The sequence below is a fragment of the Lipotes vexillifer genome, unplaced genomic scaffold, assembly GCF_000442215.2.
Source record: "Lipotes vexillifer unplaced genomic scaffold, Lipotes_vexillifer_v1.1 scaffold1081, whole genome shotgun sequence".
NCBI classification, from domain to species: Eukaryota; Metazoa; Chordata; class Mammalia; order Artiodactyla; family Lipotidae; genus Lipotes; species Lipotes vexillifer.
The window spans coordinates 610,705-620,985 of record NW_006779039.1 but is presented as its reverse complement, the minus strand read 5'-3'; the positions used below and the strand labels follow the sequence as shown (position 1 = coordinate 620,985).

General features: G+C 42.0%; 1 protein-coding gene across 2 annotated transcripts in view; it reads right to left on the bottom strand.

Moving 5' to 3' along the window:
- The window catches only part of MTM1 (myotubularin 1), a 103,956-nt gene that overhangs the window by 26,702 nt on the left and 66,973 nt on the right, over nucleotides 1-10,281 (bottom strand). For both annotated transcript variants that reach the window (XM_007452115.1, XM_007452116.1), the window contains 3 exons: nucleotides 7,445-7,528; nucleotides 4,992-5,141; nucleotides 253-441 (listed from right to left, as the gene is read on the bottom strand). In XM_007452115.1, coding sequence (XP_007452177.1) covers nucleotides 253-441; nucleotides 4,992-5,141; nucleotides 7,445-7,528 — 423 coding nt within the window. The remainder of the gene's footprint in view (nucleotides 1-252; nucleotides 442-4,991; nucleotides 5,142-7,444; nucleotides 7,529-10,281) is intronic.

The following is a 10,281-nucleotide window of genomic DNA, read 5'->3' as shown; positions in this document are numbered from 1 at the left end:
TCTTTCCCAAGTTCACTACAGCTCTAGACTTCTAGTTTACCTAAAGCTTATTTGCATTTGGCTTTAATGTATTCAACTTGTAAGATATGTTTTGTGATTAAAACTACTTTCTACCTTCAGTGAACTCGTTTTCCTCTTTAAGCGAAGTTTAATTTAAACCCACATGTTGATACGCCATGGCAACAACCTTCATGTAAAACACTGCACACTGTACGTAAGGCAAGTTTCCACCATATCATTAAATATACTTACCTTGTTGGCCACTGCATTTACATTGGGTCTAGCATCATAGATTGTGAGTTTGTTAATTTGTCTATTCGTCTCCCTGATGACGTCGAGATATTTCTCATCATCTTTATTTCGTTTACCACTCATACCAACAAGAGGCTGACTACAACGCATGATGACCGTCTTGTTTTCTGGATGAATCCATGACAGCACCTACGGTTGGTTCAGAAATTTTAGGCTATCAAGAAAGAACCAAATGTCAAAACAATTAAAACTTTAAAAAAAAAAAAAAAAGAGAGAGCACTAACAATCATGATGAAGTGAATCTCATTTTGCTGAAACGGGATGCTTGTTCACCTGCCATTTCCACGTGTGCCCAGAAACACACATTTAACGATGATGACTATTCAGAGCCAGTGAGAATAACCAATTGCTTTACTAGTCTTTTCTTAATTCGCACCACATCTAAAAACATTAAATGCTTACCTAAAAATAGTTATATCACTTAAAGGAAACAGAAAGCTTCAGATATTTTATTTCAGTCCTGCAGCTTGCACTGGATTTGTCATCACCCAGAAACAGCTTTAGCAAAAGGTGAGAAGTAAAGAAAACCACCCCTGGTACTTCACACCTGCAGGTCATTTTCCCAACAGTCTCAACTCTAGAATCTAACACAGGGGCTTGAAAACCCAAAGGAAGCAAACAGGATCTCAGGACAGCCAAAGAGCTGCCAGAGTCTCCACAATGAAGCTTGGACACCCGCCTCCTGGGAGAGCTCTGAGCCTTTACTCAGAATCAACCTTCTCCAATTTTACACACAAGCCCAGCACACTTGCTACCTGGTCTCTCAGTTCATAGCACCTGAGAAACAAGACCTGCAAAAGGAAACTAAAAATGTAATACAGCAAAACCTAAAGAACTGTCCACTTTCAACGAATGAATGGTTTCATAGATGAATTCTATCTCAATAAAGCTGTTAGAAGAGAAAAATAAAATAAAATTAACAGAAGCTGGAAGGTAAATGTGGTGGCTGAGTTCACAGCCTCTGTAGCGTCCCTTCCCTCTTTCATCAAATGCGGAGCCACGTGACAGCATGACGCTGCTGGGAGGATGAATGGAGAACGCATGTACCCAGCACAGTGTACGAAAACCCATGAAAAGCAGACACAACCCCAGAAGCACAAGTGTTCGAGCTCACTTAATACAAGGCCAAGTACGCTGTCGTCTTTGAAGTCACCTCCCCACTATGGCAAATGACGAGCACTGATGTTCATAAAAATCACTGTGTATAATAATGACAACACGTCAGTGAGAAAAGATTATATGATAATACGAATGAATACTCATTGAATTGAGTCTCTGTGCCTGCCAGGGCCCAGTCAAAACACCACTGTGGCCCCCAACTAAGACTCCAAAGGCTCAGGACTGGGAGGCCTGGGCACAAGCGCTGGCCTCCCTCAACCTCCATTTTCTAATCTACAACGTGGAGGTGAGACCTGCCCTGTCCACCTCCTATGGCTTTGCCTCCAAGAGGGAAAAGACGTGAGATCGCTTTTAAGTATCTATGTATTTTTAATTTTTTTCAGGTTTATTGACATATACTTGACCTATAACACTATGTAAATTTAAGGTCTACAACATGTTGATTTGATACAAGATCACTCTTTTTTTTTTAAATTTTATCTATTTATTTATTTATGGCTGCATTGGGTCTTCGTTGCTGCATGCAGGCTTTCTCTAGTTGTGGCGAGCGGGGGCTACTCTTCGTTGCAGTGCACAGGCTTCTCACTGCGGTGGTTTCTCTTGTTACAGAACACAGGCTCTGGGCATGTGGGCTTCCGCAGTTGTGGCGTGCAGGCTTCAGAAGTTGTGGCACACAGGCTTAGTTGGTCTGCGGCATGTGGGATCTTACCGGACCAGGGATTGAACCCGTGTCCCCTGCATTGGCAGGCAGATTCTTAACCACTGCGCCACCAGAGAAGTCCCCATTCTTTTTTGGGGGGGCCACGCTGGGCAGTTTGTGGGATCTTAGTTCCCCAACACAGGGCTGGAACCTGGGCCCTCGGCAGTGAAAGCGTGGAGTCATAACCACTTGACCACCAGGGAATTCCCAATATGAGATCACTTTTAAAAGAGCAAATCGCTGCACATACAAGACAGTTATCATTTGATAAAGACCCTCATCAAGTTTTAAATGTAAATCAGGTCATATGCAAGAAACGGCCCTGTTCCCCCCATGCCCTCCATTCTTCTGCCCTTCTTCTCTCTGCTTGGGAGATTTAAGACTGGAATCACCAGGCCATGTTAAGAAATGCTATTCTTACGAGTTGTTTCACCTCTTACCTGCTTTTTCTTTTGGGATCTCAACTACCTTTACAAAAAGGATGCTTGCCATATAGCTGACCAGGTACAAGTAATGCAAATTTCACAACATCAACTACCGTGAGTGCTTTTAAAGTATATGCTACTATATTAGGCTATTCTTTTTGAAGTTAATATGTAGAAGCCATAAATAATTAAGGATGTACACAAGTATTTAGCCACCAAAAGATGTTTATCACAGCACCGTTTATAATAGGAATAGCAAACTGACTGACAGTTTTCTGTCAATCTACACAGTACATCTACACACCGGCACATGAACAGAGAGTCATCGGTGTAGAAAAAGCAGATTGAGACATAAACCACAGAATAATTTCCTTTTTTCCAAACAAAAATATGTATGCCTAGAAGGACGTCTGGAAGCACATAACTGTGGTTCTCACTAGGTGGCAGTCTCCTTTAGCCTTACCAGTATTTTTATAAATGTCTAAAATAAGTATGTATTACTTATATGTTAAAGAATTCGATAACACTAAGACCAACCTGTTTGAGAACAAAGGAGTATGTATCCATTAATGGGAACAGTAATACATGTGGATTATTTTGTTATTCAGTGATATTTTATAATACTCTGCATCTTATTTATGGACAACATGACAAGACTGCTTTCTCATCAATGCTTTTTGTATCTTTATATGTTTCTTTTTTAAACAGAACTTAATATCAAATATTAATGATTTCATATCAAAAGCAAATACATTTCCTGGGTTACAGTCAAGAGTCAGGTAGTTAGAAGGTATATCACAAAGAGTACATTATCTATTATTAGATATTATTATTTTTTTACTTTTTTTTTTTTTTGGTACGTGGGCCTCTCACTGTTGTGGCCTCTCCTGTTGCGGAGCACAGGCTCCGGATGTGCAGGCTCAGCGGCCACGGCTCACGGGTCCAGCCACTCCGCGGCATGTGGGATCTTCCCGGACCGGGGCACGAACCCGTGTCCCCTGCATCGGCAGGCGGACTCTCAACCACTGCGCCACCAGGGAAGCCCTATTATCAGATATTATTAAGCATGGTAATCTATAAAGATAGAGAGGTGATGGAGAGCTTAGCCTTAGTTTTTTTAAGGAAAAATAAATGCAAATTGGCCATCACAAAGTAAGAAGGATCAATAAAATGGCTAAGTAAACAGCTAAGCATTCTATTTGCTCTAGGCGGGCTCCCATTCACTCAGAACAGGGAGAACAACTGGATCGAGATGGCAGCCTGAGCACAGTGGGCTGGGTTCAGTTGTTTCATTTCCTCTCCTACCCCCAATCCCATGAAATACGCACACACACACACGCACACACACACACACAGTAGATGTTCAATAAATATTAATTGAATGAAGGAGTGAACAAAATCAATTCACACTATCCTAGCCCAGTTCTCCTGTGGGTGAGGCATGGATTAGCAAGACAGCTAGCCAGGGCAGGGGGTGGAGCACGAGAGGAGCGAAATGGTAATTCTAGCTTCATCAGCACAGTGTTCTCGCAAAAGGAGCCAAAGAACATACTTTCAAGTATAATATATATCACGAAGATATGAACGGACACTCGTGCTTAGCGAAGCAAGTGCATTAAAAAAGTTACAATTCACATTATGTTGATAGCATAACAAAAGTTTCACACAAATATCCTTTTAGGGACAAAAATGTCTAGACTTGGAAGTTAAAGGCAACGTGACATTACATCTTAATTTTTCAACCCTTGTTTTTCAAAATCAAACCAAAACAAAATAAGACAATGTACTTATTATGACATGCCCTGGAAATTAACAGAGGGGAAAAATTCTCTAAATTTTTAGCCAACAAGATTTATGGACACAGAGTAGACAGGGTGACTCGTACAATAAATATTTAAGAACCAAAGACTCATTTATGAACTAGGTCCAGTGATACCGTAAATATAGTTTGCGATAGTCTGCACCTGACCCCAGGTTGCTAATGGTATGAAGGCAGCTTACAAACGTGATGAGGACAGACGAATCCTAATAAAGGTGGTGGTACGTAAAAGCCTATACTCATAGGCTCCATAACATAGGCTAGTGCATGGTTTCCAGCATAACTCAACCGACATTACCCAGAGCCTAACTCCTGTCAGTTATTGTGCTACAAAGCCACAGAGACCTTGTCCTTCCTTCTTCCTTTCCACCTGGTGTTACCTGTACCCTCTCCTGTATAAGAATTACTTGAGTCCATTCTCTGTCCTTGACTGCGAGCTCCTGGAAGGCAGGTGACGCCTTACTTCTTTCCCCATTTGGCCTGCTGCTTTGCACTCACAGGACACTTGATAATTATTTGTGTGACTGAAATTCCAAGTGTTTCTCTGAATTACTTGACTACTGTTCTCACGGAAGAAAAGGCACTCCTTACAGAAAACATTAATTGCAGTACTCACTGGAATTCGATTTCGGGATCTAAAAGTTGCAACTCTCCTGAGATCATCATCTGAGGCACGATATGGAACCACCAAGAGAGCCGGATAAGTGTCGCACAGTTCATAGCACTTATTAATAAAAGTGATCCTCCAATGGTGACTGGGCAAGCCCTGCAGGAAAAAAGGAAGTCCACGTCAGCACTGATGATTTCATCTCTGGATCTGGCCTTGGATGGGTCTCCTTTCTTCTTTCGAGCAGAATGTGCATGTGCCTCTGACAGCGGGATAGTAACGGTGTACTGATTTAGAGTAAGGGAGCCAGATCGATAATCCAGACAATGTAAGAACACAAGACAAAACACTGGCGGGTTCTAGAATTCTAAACTATCGTTGGTAAAATACAAATTCTCTTGAACTTGAGATCTTCCTTGATTTCATGTCCAACTTTTCTCTACTACTTGTACAATAAAGAGAAACCCAAGTTCCTCCCCGACCCGTGCAAACCGCCCCACGCCCTAAAGAAAAGTACACTGTGTAATCTTCATCTGTGTCTGATTGAGGGTAAAAAAGAAATCAGGCAAATTCCACTCCCCACTCAAAACAGAGGGAATGCTTCAACCTGCTCCAAAGTAGAAAGAGGCTAAGCTTATGAAGAAATTCACAGAAGGGAAGTAAGGAAAACCCCTCTGGGGAGGCTCATTTCGCCACCTCCTAAGAGTTTCTTCAATCAAGTGGTTTGGGATGGGTGACTGCTCTATGGGCTGTGTGAGAAATACACTCATCTGCATTCTAAGCAGACTGCTAGTGTGACACGGAAGACACCTCCCATCCTATCACCTACCCACAGAATTGTAGCTACTGTGGACAAGGTCCAGAGGTGGTGGAATAACTCTCTCCCCACGCTCACAAACACACAAGTACACACACAAAAGTAAGCCATGTGGGTGCTTTGCTCTGGGGATGCAAATTGCCTCATCTTTAGGTCTGGCCCTATAGAGCTCGGACCAGACAGATGAGTCTGACGTCGAGTCCAATTAGAGAGTTACAAGCCCCACCAGAAAGGTGTAAGAAAAAAGGATGGAATATAATGGCATTCTAGAACTAAATACCTTCAAGAGTTCATATATGCATGCAAGCTTAAAAACAGGAACTGTTTTGTTTGAAGCTAGAAGCCCTAAAAAGTAAGTCTTAATATTGTCAATAACACTCAAAAACTAAGGTGCAAATATTTCAATACGTAACACTACAGAGGTCTCCAAAACATGCAAGATGTTTTAATGGTCCCTCGTCTGCCTCCACAACTGACCTAGAATAGAGGTTATTAAAATGAGAGGTACACACAGCCTTCGAAAACTCAACAAGCTAAAGCTGAGTTCTGGAAGCAACAGGAAATACTACCGCATACATGTGCTCTAGAGATAAATTCCCACACCCACATCCCTGAGCACCGAATCTTCTTATGAACAGAGGCAAACCACTGATCAAGACTAAACGGGTCACCACAGAGCACTGAGTAGAGTTCCCTGTGCTATAGCTGATTTACTTTGCTGTACAGCAGAAACTAACACAACATTGTAAAATAACTATACTCCAATAAAAATTAATTAAAAAAAGAAAAAGACTAAACCGGGAAGTCAACCCAGGTGCCCGGTAGTGGAAGTGGTGGCTAGAAGGTTCTTCTCAAGTCTAGGGTTCTACGATTTTACTTCACATTCACTGGGCTTGATTTGATTCTCAAACCTCATTCAACAAAACTTCCCAATTACTTTATGAGCTTTGTAGAACGAGAATTATGAAAAACCTCATCACAAAACTCCTAACTGCCCTATGATTTGGTTACAGCAGAGGTCAAAGTGTAGCTGTTGTTCCATAACAGGCATGGGAATCTTCTTTAAAATGCAGAGAGACCTTGGCCCCGAACAGCAACAGTACACGAAGCCTCCCGCTTTATTATTGCAAATAAACACGCATGTGGGTGAAGTTTACTAAGAGAGCAGTAAAGGCAATTCTCATACACGTTCATCAAAGCATTCTTGGAAAAGTCATTACAAAAAACAGTTCTAATTCATTTGAATCTTTAAACTGAAATGAATATAACAGAAATCTAACTGCCAGTAATACTTAGGCTCCCAAATACATACATACATCATGACATCAACTCCTGAGTAGTAAGGTACAGAAGTCTGGCTTCTCTAGACTCTGAGTATTTGATTCATTTCACAGACAACAATATAATGGACGTTCTTCGCGTAGTGGAAGGAAAGAGAGCTTAGCCATGCAGCCTTCAGTGTAGCTTGAACGTGGCCCTGGGATGAGCCTGGAGGTTCCACAGTACTAGAATGAGCCATATTATACCACTGCCGGGAAAAATTTATTTAGCAAGGGTGTTACTGATCCTCAAAGAGCGTGACTGATGGCATATCATCACCAGGCAGGTTTGAGATTCCCCACATCTACAGTATCTACTGACTTACCTGCCTTCTGTATTCTTCAACTGGATTATAAACCATCCATCCATCCACGTCAAACTTTTCTTCATTTAAAAATGCAAATATTGGCTAGAAAAGGCAAAAAAAAAGGAAGAATTTCAAGTTCAGTGTAAAGGAACTAATACTCTATTAATACTACCATCCTTTATTTTTTTTTTACCAGATTTGCCCACCATGAAATCACAACCCCAACTGAGACTTTTAAGCAAGAAATAACAATGAAAAATTTAGACTAGACTTACACTACCTTCTATCTTGATTAACAATTGTATACTTTTGAGACCGCAATTTTCTATGGCTACAAACATCTCTTTTGGTGTTTTTTTTTTTTAATGCTGTTGCACAAAACTCAGATTTCCAGACCCAAAAATGCCTATCAGTTTTAAGCAGTATTAGCAATCGACAGGTAAAAGACACTAAAATATAAAAGAAAAAGAAAATTCAGCAATGATTATTAAATAGTGCAACTGTCTCAAAAGGGACCAGTGGTGTGTTAATCTATTAAGAAAGTGACAGAATGTTAAGAAAATTCTTAATTAACTGTTCTCTGTGAATTCGGAATCAATGCCCTGATCTCTGAAACAACAGGCCTCAGGCCTCGCACCTCTTCTCTACGCTCACTCTCAAGGTGACACTGATGAATTTCATGGCTTTGAATACCATCCATACCCTGGCGACACCTAAATATCTATCGCCCTCCAGCCCCACTGTGATCTGCAGACTTGGCCACTGCAGCTGGAGGACTGCAACGTTCACAACTCCTCCCCGTCTCCCCATTTGAGCAGATGACAGCGCCATCCTTCACACTGATTGAACCCAAAACCTTGGCATTATCCTCATCACCTCACTGCTACCACCCTGGTGCAAGGCTCTGCCATCTCCACTTGGATTATAATAACACCTCCTAACTGGTCCTCTGCTTTCATCTTGACCTCTAAAGTCAGAGTAATTGTGTCACAACCTAAGTCAGGCCAAATCCTTCCCTTGCCCCAAATCCTCCTGTGGCTTTCCATCTCACTTTGGGTAAAAGTGGAAGTACTTGCCACCTGGCTATGTCCCCCAACACGTCTCTGCTCTTCCTCTCACTCAATCCACTCCAGCCACGCTTTCGGTGCCGCTCCCGGAAAGCAACAAGCGCGCACCAATCTCAGGGCCTTTGCACCTGCTGTTCCACTTGTCTGGAATCCTTTGCCCTCATGGTTTCCTCCCTTACTTCTTTCACATCTCTGCTCAAATGTAACCTTAATCAGTGAGCCTTTCTCTGACACATGTTCCCCCACAACAGGACCACCGATTCTCCTTTCCATTTTATTCCCATCACTTATGACCATTTGACCTATATTTATTTATTTGTTACTGTTGGACCCCTACCGTCCTCCCTCCTAGACCGTGGGCTCCATGAAGGCAGACACTTGCTTTTTTCCCACCCTGGATCCCCAGTAACCAGAACGCTGTCTGGCCTGTGTAGGTGGAATACATATTTGTTGACCGAACGAGGACGGGAAGCCTTACACAGCCCCTGCTCAAGCGCTTTCCCTGGAGGCACTTTTCCTCTAAGTATCTTCCTCCCACCCATTTTCCTGTTATCAGCCTGTGGCCTCCAATGCTAGTGGTCCCCCGACCCCAACGTTACAGAGAATTTCTGGTAAAGCATCAGTTAGCGGCAACGGTTTTCTGTACTTAAGTGGCAAGAGGTTTAAGGTGAAAACTGATCAAGATCATGCTCTCCGGGCTGTCTTCTTGAACTTTCGAAAGCATGTGGCACCCTCAGCAGGTCTCAACTCTGGCAGCACTAGGCCCAAGTGCTGTGTATTCTGTGACCGCACATTAGCCATGACGCTGACCTAGCTATGCAATTGAGGCTTTAGGCTGACAGTGAATCCACAGGAATACTTAATTATTCAGTACTCCCGGGGAAAACAAGTGATTGCTGTTAACTGAAGTTCAATTCAGAGACAGAGGGACTTCTGGTGCAAAGAGCACTAAAATGTATAGCATGCTTCTTTATCCATACACGGAATCTACAGAACATGTCCAAGCATCCTCCTGGTGACATCTGAGCACGGGATACTGCCCTGGTCAGTACCTGGCCCGGGTAAATACTCAATACTGCTGAACCTTGTGCTGGTGACATACCTGTAGATGACATAAGGCTGTACTGTCACTCACTTTAGAAGAAAACCTAGAATCTGCTTTCTTGAAATAAGTTCCTGATCTCAACATGAGTTTTGTTCATTTTTCGGTTTTTAGCTATTTGCGCCTTTCCCATGAAACTCAAGCAAATATGGTGTCCTTTTAAGAAGAAAGAATAAAATTGTTCACTCAGAGGCCAAATAAAGCTTTCTCTCCAGAAAAAAACATCATGTGTATTAATGCCCAGAGTGTCCTCTGACTTGCCAGCAGCATTTTCAATGTAACTTTCTATTTCTCAATCACTAAGAAAGCAACTCCTTCTTTGCTTCAAATATCTGTCCTCTTGCATCTTACATTAAAATTACCAGTAAGTGTAATCTAAGTATACAAAACTGTTATCATCAGAAGATAAAGTTCTATAGCCCAAACCAAAATTATCCCCATAATTTCTTTAATGTCTGAAAATAAGTCATATAAAAGAATTGTCATTAATAGGGGAATGATAGTGTCCTCAAGGTAGCGACCTACCAGGTGAACTTTCTCATGAAATCAGTCTGCAGTGACACTGAGTGATGTCCAGATATATAGGACGAGTGCATGACTGGCATCCTTTACCCGGGAAACGCGCCTATGGGAACTCTATGACGGACAGAGCTTCCAGGAGACTCTCCTTTCTTTTTTTTTTTTTT